General features: G+C 35.9%; 1 protein-coding gene across 1 annotated transcript; it reads left to right on the top strand.

Moving 5' to 3' along the window:
• The first annotated feature begins 17,632 nt into the window (after nt 1–17,632).
• Nucleotides 17,633–18,316, top strand: LOC145280287 (zinc finger MYM-type protein 6-like). Its single transcript, XM_080132060.1, has one exon. The coding sequence runs from the start codon at nt 17,633–17,635 to the stop codon at nt 18,314–18,316; it is 684 nt and encodes a 227-aa protein (XP_079988186.1).
• Nucleotides 18,317–18,897: the final 581 nt, after the last annotated feature.

Here is an 18,897-nt window from a genome sequence, read left to right on the forward strand (position 1 = left end):
TAATAGTCCGTAATAAATAAAATTAACAGGCTTTATATTTAAAAACGTGATAACATCGTGCATAAGGATTTTACAATGAGTCGGTGAAAAAACATCAGGTTGCCGATTGGGTGGTTACCGGTTCGATACTTGTAAACAGTCTTGACAGGGTGACAACGGGTGAGACTCAGAAACACTTGTACATGGAGAACTTTTATGCTCCTAAAAATATTTAATACATATGTATATAAATAAAAAAAAAAATTTAATTATTAAATAATATATATATATATATATATATATATATATAATATATATATATATATATATATATATATATATAAAACAGGCGCCCCATTTCTTGAACTTGGCCATTTATTTGTTCTTCTGATCAGTTTTTTTAATTTAATTCTGAGACTTTCACGTGCATATCTAAGCTGACCTAATTATTAACGTTAACTTTCGCGCTTTTTGTCTGGGTCAGTTTGACCTTGCTTTTCAAATTTAAATTGTCACCGTTTTTCGGGGTTTTTTTAAGCCTTAATTTTTTTGATTCATCCAGCCTTGACAGACGTGTTTTAAATATTATCTCTAGTACTTTTCTTTTAATGATTTGGAATGCATTCCATTTGCGCTTTTTTCCAAGTAACTCTGCCTTTTGGATGATTTTGGACCATTTGGAATTTACCCAGTGGATTGAAATTTTAAATTCGACCGTTTTGGATTTTACCATTTTTGGATTTTTACCCTTCACCGGACTATCCATTCATGTGAAATCTTTTTATTATTTTTCTTTTGCTTCCTGTTCCCCTTACCTCACCCTTTTTAACCAAGTAAGATCTTTGACTTACTTGTAGTTTCATTAAATACTTTTATATGCAAAATCCGATCCTGCATTTTGCTAGTTCCTGCCCTCTGATGAGAAGGAGAGTATTTCCTCGAAACTTCGCGGATTAAGGACTATCCACTTATCTTGTGCTTCCTTTTTTAGAATTAAATATGTTTTAACTCTTTTTCAAGATGTCTTTTAACATATTTTATTAATCATTTGTTCATATATATATATATATATATATATATATATATATATATATATATATATATATATATTAGAAATTAACACTCCAAAGGAAATTCTCTCTTATTTTTTTCGCCCCAATGGACCAGAGAGAATTGAAAATTTCATGGATATTATAACTGATCGCGTGCATTCATGGCATAAGAGTTTCATATGTCTATTGCATATGCTACCGGTTTGATACTCTAATTAACAAACGCTGTTATGTGCGTCATTTATCCGTAACATAGATGCAATGAGAATAGTGGTGATTATGCAGAACATATATAGAGTACAAAAGTTCACTGGTTCAATGGTATCAAATCATAATATTTAAATTCTTTAACTTAAAAAAATATAACAAGCTTTACCAATAAATAAATAAAGCAAACGGAATACCAGTCTGTATTACTAAGTGTATTAAATGGTAAAAAAAAATTCAATTGCAAGGGGTGTGTGATTTTTTTGTTGTTGTTGTTTTGAGGACGACGAAGGAGATTCTTATAAGGGATAACGTTTTTTAAACTTTGTAAAAGAAAGCAAGTAAATTGGTTACTGAACATTCATTTAATTATTTCCACTCTTGTATTTTTTACATTACTTGACTGAAATGACATATGTACTAAATAAACTTGATGCTGGGCGAAATAATGTCTCTAAGTGACACCATATTTTCATGTTAATAACCGTTTAGTTATAAAGCGAAGAACCGGGTTCTGGAAGGAAAGAATTATCAGAGCTCAGCCTATCAGAATGGATGGATTTCGAGGAGGTGCTTTATTACTTATGGATTGGAAATTGGAAAGATTGTGTTAGATCTATGTATGTTAGCCAGTTACGGTGGATGTAATAGCAGAATCTGTGGAACGTGTAGAATTCCCTCCAGTGACTATGGTAGACGTGGTAAAAGTAAATATTAAGGGAGTAAAATAGGGACTACTTTCTCTAACGATATTGCGATTGTGATGGTGTTGCTCGTAGGATGCAATGTAGTATTTCATTATAACGACTTAAAAAGTCAGTAATTGTGTTCCAAAGCTACTGTAGCGTAACTGTATTAAATTTGGATGTGTTATCGCAAACATACAGTAGTTTTGTCTGGGGGGATTCCTACGTCTACTTTATTAATATAGAGAAGATATAGAAGCTTCTACGTTCGGAACGACGCTTATATGGCAATGCGCACTCTGGAAGCATATGCACAGCAATAATTATCGCTGGCAAAAGCATATCAGTGAATATGTAAAAAAATAAGTTCCGGAGAATACAAGACCGATGATTTTAATGATATCTCTTCCGTTTTCGGAGTCCTTTTTAAATAGAAATAGGAGTTATTACTTTTGGAACTATAATTGTGTATGTTACTACTCAGCAGAAATATATAAACGTAATTAAATAAACATATAAATACAAATATATATGTATCTATATCATATATGCATTATATACAATACATCAATGCGCATAGATACGCATGTATAATAATGTTAATCATGCATATGTAATGGATAATTTATATTATTATCGTAGCATAATACATAAGTAATATACCTATACATTCATATGAAAATACGTCAACATATATATATATATAATACTCATATGTATATATATACAATACTACATTATAAACTATGTAAAATATAAACTAATATACACACACACACACATATATATATATATACACTTGTGTATTAGTTTATAAAACACACATATATATATATATATGGAGATAACATATATTTATATGGATTTAGACGTGCACACACACACGCACACACACATATATATATATATATATATATATATATATATATACAAATATATGCTTATATGTAGAAAAAAAGAGAGTCAACTTTACGTATATGTTTAAATGGACACACACATATATATGTATGTATATATATACACGTTCATATATATATATATATGTGTGTGTGTGTGTCTGTGTGTGTGTGTGTGTGTGCAATAGAGTATCAAGAAGGTAAAAAAATTGTATTTGTAATGACGCGCGAAAAATAATAGACTAGAAAACTCGGTAAGTATCGATACGAAAAGAAGTCTCCATGTAAAAGCGAATAACCAATTAACGAATTTCCGGGCTTCCTTTTCCATTTTTTTCATTCTTTAAACACAGTTTCCCTCGGGCTGGAAATAAGCACTGCAATCGAGTCCGACATATGTTTCGAGAATTCTTAGTGCAAAATACAATTTAACAAGATCATAAAAACGAAAAGTCTCGGAAATAGAAAAAAGCAATAAAACGTTCGTTTCCTTTTTATATATAGCATAGAATTCACGGACGATACGAGAAGAAGCTTATTGTCACATATAAGGGGTTATTTTTCTCTGTTGTATGTAAGATCTTTACGTTATGTATATTCGTACGAAATTAGTTTTTCTTCGCCCTCTAGAAATACTAATGATGGCCCTTTTTAAGGTTGACTTTCTTTTCCCATTAACAATACTAAAATTTCGGCGATTAATAAACGTACTCACTGTATAAAACCAATTAGTCAGTCAAGAATCTCTTACGGTAGTCAACTTATCAGAGTCGATAAAAATCGCTCTATTTGTCCCAATACATAATGCCTTCCAGCGAAAAGATGTTTGTTTAAGCTTTGTTTTAATCAGTTGCATAATGTATAAAGATTATGTATTAGTTGTAGGGATAATTGTTTGAAGAGTAGCCTTTATATCACCACTATTACATATCGTAATAAGCAGTAGTCGTAACTTCATTAATAGGATTATGTATTTTCTGATTTGCAATAAAGCTTGCAAAAATGCATTATTTGGTTTTAGAGATCAGCAGCTTTAATTATTATTCATACATGAACATATATTTCGTTTTTCATAAATTCAAAAAGTATATTTCATTACATAGTGGTATGAATGGAAATATTTAAGTACACACACACACACACACACACACACACATATATATATATATTTGAAAATAGATGTAACCACTTATCAAGGCCCGGAACTCACTCAAGGATAAGGGTTTAAAGAGTGCACAGTTGTCTAAGGGGACATGTAGTAATCGTTAGTAGTAGAAATTTGGAAAATTGAATTACTTAAGGGGACAGACTTCAAACAACCCCGACAAGTACTAAAATCCCACATCTCTACTTTTGAAATCCAAACATCCCAGAAAGTTTTGTAATCTAATAGTTTCTTACCACAGACTACTAGACTTTGGAATTTTCTTCCTGTTTATTGATCTACTGACTGCTTTAACTTACAGAAGTTTACATGCAACGCACATAGATTTTTCACGGCGCAACCACCTCATGTACCTATCTATATACATTATCCCAAATAGTTGACCCCCAAATTCAATCGAGAATACGACTTGAATAATCAACTTTATAATACTTTTCCCCTCTTTTTACTTATTTTTTAACCATCTCTCAGAGAAATATACCACAAACATACAACACACACGAACACACATTCTCTTTTTATTTGTCTATCTCAGCTTACATCTGCCATTGTCTTTATTAAGTATTCCGGAATGGAAAACCTCCCGCCCATATCGGCCCGCGGCATTCCATTAGCGTGTACGCAACGGCGTTTAAGTACTCTAATCCGCGATGGCAAGTAAAGGCTTGTCCACTTTTGGCTTGCGTTGCGTCGGGCGATGTGCCAAACACAGGAATCTAAGCCCCAATTTAAATGAAACGAAACAGTCTGACGCACTCCTTCCTCACTGCAGAGTAACAGATATAGAGGACGTAAGTATTGTCGCAGGCGAAAACTTGTTATAACTAACAAAAATACTGCATGAGTCGCTCCGTTTACTGTAGATCGGGGAGTCAACTCAACTAGAAATCCCGCAGAGAATAACACCAGATTCAGTAATTTTATTTTGCCGTCTGTTTATAAATGTAAGATCAAATAAATTAAATATGCACGCTTTTCACTTTTCTTTAATTTCCTTACTCGACCTTTTGTAGTATACAATAATACAATAATACTATAGTGAGCAGTCTCATAAGAAAGTTCGGCCTTTTCAACTAAACCTAAGTGAATAGTTCATCATGAAAAAAATTCAACCCTCTAATGCGAGTCTAAATGTGTTTCCTGTATTTACTTCAATTTGTAGTCATGTTCAATAGCGAGTGGGCTTCGGATTTACACTGGAATTGTTCAACCGTTTATAGCTAGATGATACAGCGCGCTGAGGAACGGTTAAACAGGTTTGCTATACACACACCCACACACACACACACACACACACACACACAAGCACGCACACACACACACCAAACAAGTCAAATATTTGTTTATTTTCGTAAAACTGCGTTATAATGTGGCCTCTAAGCGCATTTGATGCGTATCTTATTTTATTCAAATTAACTCAACGCATCTATAACGGAACTCACACCGCTGACGTTAATCTCCCGTAGCTAACGCACCTTTCCCGACATTTTCAAAATACAACCGCTGACAGACAGCCCGCGGATGTTTACTACCGACTTTTCTTTCTCCAACTTTAGAACATAGCAAGAAAGAATAAAATATGGAAAGAAATAAAATACTGAGGATGGAGTTTGACTCCGGAATATATTTAAATTATAAATTTCAAACAAGTAACATATTTGTTAATTTTCGTAAAAGGGAGTTGTAATTCGTCTTTCAAGCGCACTTGATGCGTATATTATTTTATACATATATATGTATATATATATATATATATATATATATATATATATATATGTATATGTACATATATATATATTAAGCATATGTATCAGTGCTGAAAGAAGTGTTTCATGTTTATAAAATAATCAGTATGTTTGTTTTTTGTTTTTGTTTGTTTTTACACAGTGATCACCACTTATCAAGGCCAGGAAGCCACTCAGGGATAAGGGTTATTGCAAGTACATTACGTTAGTGAGGAGATTTGCTGAAATGTTTACTTAAGCGGGCGGTTCATTAGGAATTTGTTAACATTGGACTTGAAGACAACCAAGTTGTAGTCCGGAGGGAAGCAGGCAGACGGAACAGAGTTCCACAGGCGTGCAGTTCTAAGAAAGAAGCTTTGTTCATGGAATCTGCGTTTTGATTTAGGCACAGATATAGATTGGGGGAAATTTTTCACAGTGGATTCAGCTAGACGGGTGTTTTCCGTTAAAGATTGACGAGGGAGGACCAGAAATTGGAGTTCAGACGAGCATCTGCCATGGAAATAACGATAAAACAAGGATAGGCTCGCAACGTCTCTTCTGTGGGAGAGAGGTTGCAGGGTAGAGCAAAGGGCATCCCCCACTAAACCACGAAGTCTATTTTGTACTCTGTCAAGGCAGGATAGGCTGTTTTTAGCAGCTCCTGCCCAGATATGGCAACAGTATTCCATCCTTGGACGTACTTGGCTTTTATATAGATAGAAAATTGCATCAGTAGTGAGATATCTTCTGGAGCGGTAGAAGGATCCCACCATCTTTCCAGCGACCTTGGCAACAGACTTGATGTACGTGTTCCATTTCAGATCAGGAGTAAAGGTCAAACCCAGAAGCTTGTCAAAACACGGGGCCTCACCCAGACGAGAGCCATCCATCACAATTGATGCCAGATGGGGATCAGAGCGTTGATGATGTAAGGATAGGAGTTTGGTTTTGGATGCATTAAAGGTAACCAGCCACATCTTCCCCCACTGAACCACGCGCTCGAGATCAGAGGAGAGAGAATCAGAGAGAACTTTGTTATTTACAGCGTTTGCTGTGTTGCCGTAGATGGTCGTGTCATCAGCATAGATGTCAACGAATGATTTAAGTATGTGTTTAAGGAGGTCATTTATGTAGATCAGGAAGAGAGTTGGGCCCAGGATTGACCCCTGAGGGACTCCAGCATTTATATTGCAGGCCTCCGATCTTTGTCCATCTACCACTACTCTTATGAGCCTATCGGAGAGAAATGATTTAATGATTGAGAAAACATTTCCAGTTATACAGTAGCTGGAAATCTTGTGAAGTAGGCCTTTATTCCATAACTTGTCGAAGGCCTTTGATATGTCGAGAGCAATTGCCCTAGAAAGGAAGCCTTTGTCAAGAGATTCACTAATCCTGTGGGATATAACCGTCAGCACATCTGCGGTAGATCTTGCAGAGCGGAAACCATATTGTGTATCACTAAGAAGGTTATTCCTGCTGAGGTGGTTTACTATTTCTCTATTTAATATGGATTCCAGCAACTTACTCATAACACACAGGAGACTTATTGGTCTGTATTGAGAGGGAGGTGACTTATCACCTTAATTCTTAAATACAGGGCAAACTGATGAGGTCTTCCAGGGAGTCGGAAAGCACTTCTCCTTAAGGCAGCGCTTAAATAGTTTCGTAAGTATGGGAGCAAGTTCTGGTTGAAGCTTTTTTAACACTATAATTGGGATGCCATCAGGGCCAGTTGCTTTACTGGAATCTAGGTTCTTTATTAGCTTGGCGACCTCATGCACGGATATTTGTATGTTACCTAGCTTGTTCTGTGTTATAGGAGGAAATATGGGGAGTTGATGGCCTTCGTCACATGGGGTAGAATTAGCTGCAAAGTTCTTTGCAAATAGTTTGGCCTTGTCTGACGCTGACGAGATGACCTCTGGTCCATTGATAATGGTCCTGTGATTCGAACTTAGGTAGGGAAGCCGACCTTAACTTCGAAGAGACCATTACTCAGCAAGGCAACCGACAACTAATACATAAAAGGAAACTAATTGTTACGGCTTTACTTTATCATGTGCCACCAAAAACATTCTTGTCTTTTTCTCTGTTATTTTCCCTCTCTGTCCTGCTCCAACCAAGTCTACCGACCTGCTTCACAACCCCAAAACCTCAATCATGACAAATCTCCAAAAAAGAAACAGGAATAAACCTAGAACCCCATCCACCAGCGTAGACCCCTACTACCAGGTCTCCTTCTTCAACATCAGGGGTCTACGTTCCAACATTCCAGAGGTTGAAACACAATTACAGGAGACAAAACCGGACATATTCTTTCTAAGTGAAACTGATATAGGGCCAACCACTTCTCTAGACGAATTCATAATTAAAGGATACTCCAACTTAACATCTAAATCTGACCCCGATGGTTGCCAGGTGCAGGGAATATGTGCCTACATCAAAGATGGCTTTCCATGTGGTAAGGATATTTCCAGATAAGACCCTAATTTACCTTATATGTGCTTCCGGATTGCACTAGCTTACACCACTGCATTTATATTTGTCCTCTATCGCCCCCACAACAATGGGGTTACTATCTATTACGAGCATATTTGAGAAAATTGACCACATCCTCTCTGCTCATCCATCGGATAACATTCACATTTGCGGTGACTTCAATGTCCATAATGTGGAATGTCTGACCCACGCAAATAAAACCGATGACAAGGGGAGGTTTTGTCATGAGTTGCCATTGCCTATGACCTCACTCAGATTGTTCACGAACCCACTCGTGTGCTCTATACACAAGGTCAATGTGCAAACCTTCTAGACTTTTCCTCACAACTTCCACTGAGTTGTGTTCATGTTCCGTTCTATCTCCTCTAGGATCCTCTTACCACTCTGTTGCAGCAGTTAAGATAAAAATGAAATGTAATAAGTCTTAAGACGTACCTTTCCACCGTACTGTATATCGATATTCTATGGCTGACCGGGATTGCTTCCGTACATTTATATCTGACCTACCTCTGCATTCCATGTTTAAATAGGATGTGTCATCTATAGTAGCAGACCTGACCGAATGGTAAATTGTAGGCATATACCGATTCATACCATCGAAAAAATTCCAACAAAACCTACAAGCCAGCCATGGTTCTACCCTGAATGTGCTGCTGCCATCGCGCACAGAAATCACTTTTTCCATAGCTACCAACGTAATAGATGTACTGAGACTAAAGCTGATTTCACGACTGCCAGCAACCACTGTAAAAGAGGAATAAAACATGCAAGAGAGCTATATGCTCAGTCTGTTAAATCTAAAGTAGCTGAGCATCGCTTGGTTCCCACCAGTTCTGGCAAATAGCAAACAGGATCTTGAACAGAAGCGTGCGTTCTATCCCAACTACCATCAATGGACCTGAGGTCATCTCGTCAGCATCAGACAAGGCCAGACTATTTGCCAATAACTTTGCAGCTTATTCCACCCTATGCGACAATGGCTATGAACTCCCTGTATTTCCTCCTATAACAGACAACACGCTATGCAACATATACATATCTGTGCGTGAGGTCGCCAAGCTAATCAAGAAACTTGATTCCAGTAAAGCAACTGGCCCTGATGGCATTCCAGTGATAGTGCTGAAAAAGCTCCAACCAGAACTTACCCCATACTTAGAAAACTGTTTAAGCGTTGCCTTAAGGAGAAGTGCTTTCCAACACACTGGATAACCTCATCCGTATGCCCTGTATCTTACAATTCAGGTGAAAAGTCATCTCCCTCTCAGTACAGACCAATATGTTTCCTGTGTGTCATTAGTAAGTTGTTGGTATCCATATTAAATGAAGAAGTAGTCAACCACCTCAACAGAAACAGCCTTTTTATTGACATGCAATATAGTTTCCGCTGTGCAAGATCTACAGAAGATATGCTTACGGTTATATCACATAGGATTAGTGAATCTCTTGAAAAGGTTTCCTTTCTACGCCAATTGCTCTTGACATATCGAAGGTATTCGATAAAGTATGGCATAAGGGAATACTTCACAAGATTTCCAGCTACGGTATTACTGAAAATGTTTTCTCAATCATTAGAGCATTTCTCTCTGATAGGCTCATAAGAGTAGTGGTTGATGGGCAGAAATCAGAGGCCTGCAGTATTAATGCTGGAGTCCCCCAGGGGTCCATCCTGGGCCCAACTCTCTTCCTGATCTACATCAGTGATCTCCCAAAACACATACTTAAATCATTCGTTGGCATCAATGCTGATGAGACGATCATCTACGGCAACACAGCAAAGGGCGTAAATAACAAAGTTCTCTCTAATTCTCTCTCCTCTGATCTTGAGCGCCTGGTACAATGGGGAAAGGATTGGCTGGTAACTTTTAATGCATCCAAAACCAAGCTTCTATCTTTACATAATCAACGCTCTGATCCCCATCGGGCATCAATTGAAATGGATGGCTCTCGTCTTGGAGAGGCTCCATGTTTTGACAAGCTTCTGGGTTTGACCTTTACTCTTGATCTGAAATGAAACACGTACATTAAATCTGTTGCCAGGGAAGCTGGGAAAATGGTGGGATCCTTCTACCGCTCCAGAAGATATCTCACTACTAATGCAATTCTCTATCTTTTTAAAAGCCAAGTACGTACAAGGATGGAGAACTGCTGTCATATCTGGGCATGAGCTGCTAAAAACAGCCTATCCTGCATTGACAGAGTACAAAATAGACTTCGTGGTTTAGTGGGGGATGCCCTTTTCTCTTCCCTACAACCTCTCTCCCACAGAAAAGACGTTGCGAGCATGTCTTTGTTTTATCGTTATTTCCATGGCAGCTACTCGTCTGAGCTCCAATCACCCGCCCCCCTGCCAATCTTTCACGAGAAACACCCGTCTAGCTGAAACTACTGTCAATAATTTTCCCCACTCTTTATCTGTGCCTAAATCCAAACGTAGATCCATGAACAAAGCTTCTTTCTTAGAACTGCATGCAAGTGGAACTCACTGCCGCTTGCCTGTGTCCCAGCTGAATACAACTTGGACGTCTTCAAGTCCAACACAAGCAAACTCCTGACAAACTGCGCCCTTAAGTAAGACACTCATCAAAACCCCCAATACTAATGATTACTACAATATTATCTCATTGATTACTGTACACGCAATAACCCTTATCCCTGAGTGGCCTTCGGACCTTGATAAGTAGTGACCCCAATGTAAAAAAAAACAAACTAAATACCTGTGAATGCTATATTGGGAAAGAGTTCACAGTTAACAGTAAGACAGAGTATTCGACGACAGAGAGGTAGAATCTTTCTTTTGTGCTAAATTTGACGACATATTCTTATTATTGTAGATTAGGCTACACTTGTATTGCAAAATAATGCCTAAAAGCTATAATATTTTAAAATATATAATAACATTTTTTACCAATATATTCTAGTTGTCAACACTGATGTTATATATAATATAGTACGTAAGAATTACTACCTGCTAGTTTAGAACAAAGTAAAGATAACCATCTTTGACTTCCTAGGCTAGCATGACTTTTCCAGTCACCGACAAATAACACGTACCTAAAAGCAAATAAAGTATCTATTAATGAAATACTGGTAGGTGTTTAAATCATATAGTCGGTAAGCAGAGTACGTATATGACCCTTACCTATATATATATATATATATATATATATATATATATATATATATATATATATATATGTATATATATATATATATATGCATATATTGAATTATTATATCTTGTATACATATATATACTATTATAATTATTATTTATTTACCGTTATATATATATATGTAAAGAACATATAATATGGATTTTACCAAACAAGTTGGATCAACAAAAACAGTCATATCCTTTTTCTACAAATACTCCTGCTACAGAACTTCTGATAAATATATTATTTTCACTTTGACTTTCCATGTCTCACTGACTTTAGCAAATAGGGTGCATACCTTTATAACTATTTGCTAATATTTTCACTCCTCTGATGAGATGGTAGACATCGAAACCCTATAGGTTAAGGAGATAAACTTTCTAAAACATTCTTTGTCTTGCTTAGAATAATAAAAATTCTTTGATATGAAACTCAACCACTTCATTTCATTTCAATGAGAGTTTTTTGAAATTCATTGAATTACAATTTAATTTATTTGCTCTATCTTGAATATCGAGCAATTCTCGTTTAGATGGGATAACTTATAGAATATTACTGCCAGTAATATTTTGTAAACCTACAATCTCACGTTTACATAACCACTGATTGTTAAATAAAAACTACTCCGAAGTATATATATATATATACATATATATATATATTTATATACATATAATGCGAAGCTCGCGGGGTGTTTACAAACAAGCGTTTGAGCACTTTACAAGTAGCGGATGGATGTTTATTTAAATAGACATTCGGACAGATTAGTTACGGGCATCGCTTCCTTGGCCGAGGGGTTGACTGCCGACTGTCAACCAGACGGTTCTAGGTTCGATACTTAGCTTGGGAGAGGTGCTAGTCTGGCGGCACTGATGGGTCGTGATACAACGCAACAGGACTTTATGTCGATGACTATAAATATATTTTATATATATACATATATGTACACATATATACATATACAAGCATATATACTACATATATATGCTATATATATACATATATATACATATATATATATATATATATATATATATATATATATATAACATGTCCATTCACGTGTAATCACCTTTTTCTTCACCATATTCCCTCTGCTTCACTTTTTGTTATCAAGTAAGTTCTTTGACTTACTTGTAGTTTCATCAGATACATTTGTATGCAAAATCCGATCCCGCATTTTGCTAATTCCTACCCTCTCATAAGAAGGAAAATATTTCTTCGAAACTCCGCAGACTAAGGACTATCCACTTATTAAGTGTTTCCTTTTCAGATTGAATATGTTTTTAACTCTTTTTCAACGTGTTTTTTAACATGTTTTATTAACTGTTTATATATATATATATATATATATATATATATATATATATATATATATATATATACAGTATAACTCCTATAATTTGAACATCCGCTTCGTTCAAATGAGAGGATGCTGTTTAAGTTTCGTGATAAAAAATGTGCTGCAGTTAACTTTAATATTCTAAGAATTAAGAAATAGTCAATGAAATTCATTGCTATATGATACTTCAAGTATATATTAAGTTGAGTTTACGATTTATTGCAAGTAAGAATTGTTAAATATTATTACCAGGAACAAAAACATTGAAAATAAATTAAATCTACTCTTACTTGTTAGGTATTTATCACCTAAGTTATCATTTACAGAAATCATACATTTATGTAAAATACAGTTTTTTTATCTACTCATTGAATCAGTCTCATTGCAGTTTCTATTTTCATCGATTGAGCTCTCGGGCGCTTCCATTGTATGATTATATCTCTTCGGAGTGACATTGCTTGCAAAACATAGTTGTCACTAAAGTAAGGACTTTTTTCTAGAAATTATATAACCGTCTCCGTAGACTTTTCTGCATCATCCCATGATATTGCTTCATCAGGGTGTTCTTGATTATTTATATTAGGTCAAGAGAAAGTGGAGCTGTCGCCATTTTCATCACCATTACTGCCTTCAGTAGTTTCCTCATCTTGTTGCATCCATATTTCATTATCATTTGCATTAAGTGATTTAAGAACAGCGTGGTTGGTCGGTAACCGTTTGGTTTCAAGAATTTTTCTAGACTAGATGTATTCTCTGATTCTTTCAGTTCAGAAACCTTTGGCGCTTGGCATAATTTACCCCATTCTTTTGTTAATGTGCTTTCTCGAACTTGATTCTATGCACTTGCGAGAGAAAATATAGCATCTTTGATAGTAAAATAGGGCTGAAAATTGCTAATACTCACGGTACTATTTATCATGTTCATCATGAAATCATTTCCGTAGAAACATTTTAAGTTCCAAATAATCCCCTGATACATACATTGTATGAGAGAAGTCGCATTAGGTGGTAAGTAGCACATAAATATTCCCACAAGATGACACTAGTTCTGATTCAGTAGGATGTGCTCTACAATTGTCCAACAGAAGCAAGCACTTTGAATCAGGTTTACCTAATTCAAGAAAACGCCTCTGGACAACTTTATTCGGCTCGCTAAAAAAGAAGTTGTTAATTTATTTATCAAAGATTTTCAAATGGGTTTTTTCGTATAAATATTAATTTTTTTTTGTTTTGCTTAACTTAAATAAATTATTTTACTTAACATATTCACCGAATTTCACACTTCAAAACTCAAAAGCGGGATAATTAAACACTATCGAAGTTCTGATATTCAGACGTCAAAATCAGGTATGCAAACAATTTTTTTTTAAATCTACAATCCCGTCCTTTACAACCATACAATATGTTTTGTTCAGATTCAGATGATTATTTTAAGCATATTTGGAACCCCCTCAAAACAAGGGGGGGGTTGTAAGCAATATATATATATATATATATATATATATATTGTTTATGGAAAATAAGTACATTGTTATAAAGTGCATTCTTCTCTTTATAATCGCTGAACATTTCGTATTGATTGGATAATTATCTGATTTTTGGTAGATTTTTAAAAAGACGGTCCGTCAAAAAGTACTTTCCTGGTCCCCAGTTTTGGTTGTGCCTAGTTTATATATATATATATATATATATATATATATATATATATATATATATATATATATATTAGTTGGTTCTGTACTAAACGCCAGCTGAAATAAAAGAGAACACTCGCCGAATAAAAACGATATTCCGAAAAATCGGAAAAAGGAAAAACTCTGTTGTGTTTAATCAGACGTGCTTAAATATATATATATATATATATATATATATATATATATATATATATATATATATATATATATATATATATATAATATAATATAATATACCTACTTCATTTACTCACATAAATTTAATATAGGAAAGTATAAATTTATGCGCAAACTTTAAGTATTTACTTCAAAAGTGCTCAATACGTAGATAGAGCTAGGGTTATATTATAAACCCTTTTTCTAAGAATTCAAAACACAACAACCATTGGTGTAAGCAACAGTCCGTTTTTTATTTCTCCTGTTGTGCTTGCTTATGGTAGATAGAGAGAGAGAGAGAGAGAGAGAGAGTGGGAGAACGAAAGAGAGAATTATAGTGGCGTCTACTTGGTTGACAATCAAATCTCCAACTGCAATCTTTTTCCTTCTGTGAATTTTTCCTGTCAATCTGTTCAAAACATCCACGTAACCAGATGCCTTTCTGTTACATTTTTCATAACAATAACAAGGTCTGTTTATAGTTGTGAGAAATATTGAAACAATTCCCGTTTAGCTTGTCAATTTCTGACATTTCATCCGCAGACGCGTGCCACATTTTAATTCATGAACATACATATATGCATATACACCTCTACACATATATATATACTAGCATGTCAACCTGGTTTAGACCGGGTCATTCGTGTAACACTAGTTAGTAAGTTATAACATATATATGGCGATTAAGCTACACTGAATATTCCCCGTTTCCTCCACTCTATGACTCTTCAGACTTTTATATATATATATATATATATATATATATATATATATATATATATATATATATATATATATATATATAGTGGAGATGGTAATTAATAAAAACTATAGAAAGTGCTCAATACTGTTGTAGAGCAAATATGTGTTTTATTTTTTATTACCTATCTTTCTGCTAAGTCACATTATTGTTTCGGCTACGCGGTCGCTTTTTGGCCGTCTGTAGCGTCCTCAGACTTTTACAGAAATGTTCGCTATTTTGGGATGAAAGAGTGAAAGAGTGAATGAGGTTAGGGGGGTTTGTGAGGAGGGGGGAAGAAAGAGAGAGAGGAAGGGAACAAGGGGGAAGGTGAGAGGGCGCTTGGTATGTCGATAATGTTTTAGTTTTGTGGTTTAAGGAACTTATGGGGGAGGGTCTAGGAAGTTTATTCCTGGTGTGGCTGAGGCCATAGGGATACACGAGGGGAGCGGGAATGTGTGGGGGTGAGAGGAGGAGGGGCTTACTTAAAAATTAGAGTCTTAGTGTTAAAGTTATTTTTGCACGTATGCGTGGGGTGCTAGTATGCCTGAATCAATATGCGCATATGAGTCCGTAAAATCGCCTCCTTGGGGACAGGGGCGTTGATGTGTGCATGTATCTGTGTATGTGCGCATCCATGCCTACGCACGCGCACTCAATCTTAGCACCTTAAAGAAAATTTGACGTAAGCGAGAGCAACGCGGGTGTCTATGCATGCAGGCACACATGTGTACATATATTAGCCCGCCATAGCGGGGATGTATGTGTACCTGTGACCGTTTCTTTTAAGTATATATGTGTGACCGTGCGCATGTGTGTACCTGTGGCCGCGACCGCTAGCTAACCCTCTCCAAACAATTAACAACAAAATAAAAACTAAAAATAAATAAACCAAATCATAGCCCCCCCCGCCTCCAAACATAAGGGAACACCCTACAGGTCAAGACATACTTACCAAGAAATCATCTCACCAACGAGACGCTAAAAACCTTAACACTAAGATTCGAATTTTAAAGTAACCCCCTCCTCCCAACCCCACATATTCCCCCTCCCCTCATGTATCCCTACGCCCTCAGCCACACCAGAAATGAACCTCCCAGACCCTCCCCCACAAGTTCCTTAAACCCCGAAATTAAAACATTATCGACATACCAAGCGCCCCCACCTTTCCCCCTTGTTTCCTCCCTCTCTCTCTCTTTCTTCCGCCCTCCTCGCAAACACCCTAACCTCATTCACTTTTTCACTCTTTCATCCCAAAACAGCGAACATTTCTGTAAAAATCTGAGGACGCTACAGACGGTCAAAAAACGGCCGAGTAGCCGAAACAATAATGCAACTTAACAGAAAGATACGGTAATAAAACGTATATATATATATATATATATATATATATATATATATATATATATATATATATATATATACAGGGTGTCCCAAAACGAAGCTGATGGTTAAAAAAATTCTTAACTGTCTTAATTTTTTATATTTTCTTTTGTTTTTTTTTCAGATCATCTAGAGCAGCGGTTCTCAACCGGGGGCGAATCGCCCCCTAGTGGGCGAAAATCAAATTTTGGGGGGCGATTTTCAATCAATTTTATCTGTGAAAAATTTTGACATTTTTGCGAGTAAACTTTTTAAATTTTTTGAAATTATAAACTCAATATATGAGCGTGCACCGTTTCCGGAGAGCTCCGAAGGAAAACGAAGAAAAAAAGAATTGGCGCGAAATTCGAGTTCTCTACTGCTCTTTCCAGCCGGCGACCAAAGGAGGAACACGCATTAAAACAACAAGAGACAAAACGAGCATCACGTTTATAAAACTCGCTCCGTCATTACTGCTAACATCAACAACAAGGCTATCACCGACGCCGCCGCCGCTTCTCTGATATCACCGACTGATGTATCAATAAACTTCACCGCCGACATCATCGCCTCCCCATAGTCGTCACCGACTGCTACTGTCTACGTCATCGTCGCCACCATCGTGGTAAGCTCTCGCACCACCGCCGTCACCGACTGCCGAATCAACAAACTCACCGTTGCCGTCGACGCCATCAAGGAAATAATAAAAAACAAACAAACAAACAAACAACGTTTTGCTTTGTGGTGAGAATAAAAATAATTTAATCTCACTCAATTTGTCCGTATTTTTTTCTTGCGACCATACGCTAGTTTATTACAGCTCGCACCCTTATTTTTTATGGCAAGCTCGGCAAAAAAGAAGTGTCGACAGTATATCGATGGGTACTTACAATATGGATTTATCAAAAACTCTACAGACCCAAAGCAGCCCTTTTGCCTCTTGTGTCATCAATCTTTATCCAATTAAGCCATGAAACCCTCTCGGCTTTCAGACCACATGAGAAGAAAACACCCCGATAAAGTCATTAAGCCTATCGAATATTTTCAGGAATTGAAATCTGCGTTAGAAAGTCGTAGTACTTTGATTTCATTATTTAAGAAGCAGACAAAAATTAATGACGGTGGACTAATTGCCTCCTACAAAATTGCTGAAATTATTGCGAAAACAGGTAGCTCACATACGGCAGCTGAAAAGATTATTAAGCCTGCGGTAGAAGCAGTAATAACAGAAATTATGAATCAAGATCCTTCATCCATCATTAAGGCAATACCTTTGAGTAATGATTCTATCCGTAGGAGAATTGATGAAATGTCAGATTATATCGAAGACGTACTAATTCAAAGATTGAAAACTACAAACTTTTCCATTCAAATCGACGAAAGTACTGTTGTTGACAATAAGGCTCTTTTAATGGGATATTTCCGATATTTTGATAATAATTGTGCATTACAAGAGGATTTATTGTTTGTAAAACTGTTGGAGACTGACACTACAGGCGCTTCCATATTTTCTCCTGTGAAAACTTTTTTTGAAGAAAAAGATATTCCATATACTAAAAATCTAGTTTCATGTGCTACTGATGGTGCAATGGCTATGGTGGGAAGACAAAGGGTGTATTTCTTTTTTTTTAAAAGCTGTGCCCCGATATTTTAGCTATACACTGTGTGCTACATAGGCATCAACTCATGGCCAAAAATTTAAGCCCTATTCTAAATCAGTCAATGAATACTGTTATAAAAACAATAAACAAAATCAAATCTAACAGTAAATGTGACCGTCTTTTTCGAAAATTTTGTGTTGATACTGACGAACAATATATAAGACTCCTTTTGCATACCGATGTCCGGTGGCTATCCAAAGGCAACTGTTTGCAAAGATTTGTAAACTTATTTAATGCAATAGTTGTATTCCTACAAACAGAAGGACAGTCAGACTTAGCTATCGAAATTCAAGCTCAAAAGAAAAATATACACTATCTTAGGTGGATCTTCCGTAAGTTAAATGAAGTCTCTTTTCTGCTGCAAGGAAAAATGATAACCCTGATAGACTGTAAACGGGTGATGAGAGGTTTTGTTGAAAAACTTATTATGTTTCAAATTAATTTAAAACGAAGGCAATTTGATAATATACCCGAACTAGCGGAAATCGAATTATGTGAAAATGACATTGTTATTTATTGTAACCATCTGTCAGCCATGAAAAATGATCTAGAAATCAGATTTTCCGATTTGTTT

This window comes from Euprymna scolopes, chromosome 7 (genome assembly GCF_053919585.1).
Source record: "Euprymna scolopes isolate OS-2025 chromosome 7, ASM5391958v1, whole genome shotgun sequence".
In the NCBI taxonomy this organism is placed as follows: Eukaryota; Metazoa; Mollusca; class Cephalopoda; order Sepiida; family Sepiolidae; genus Euprymna; species Euprymna scolopes.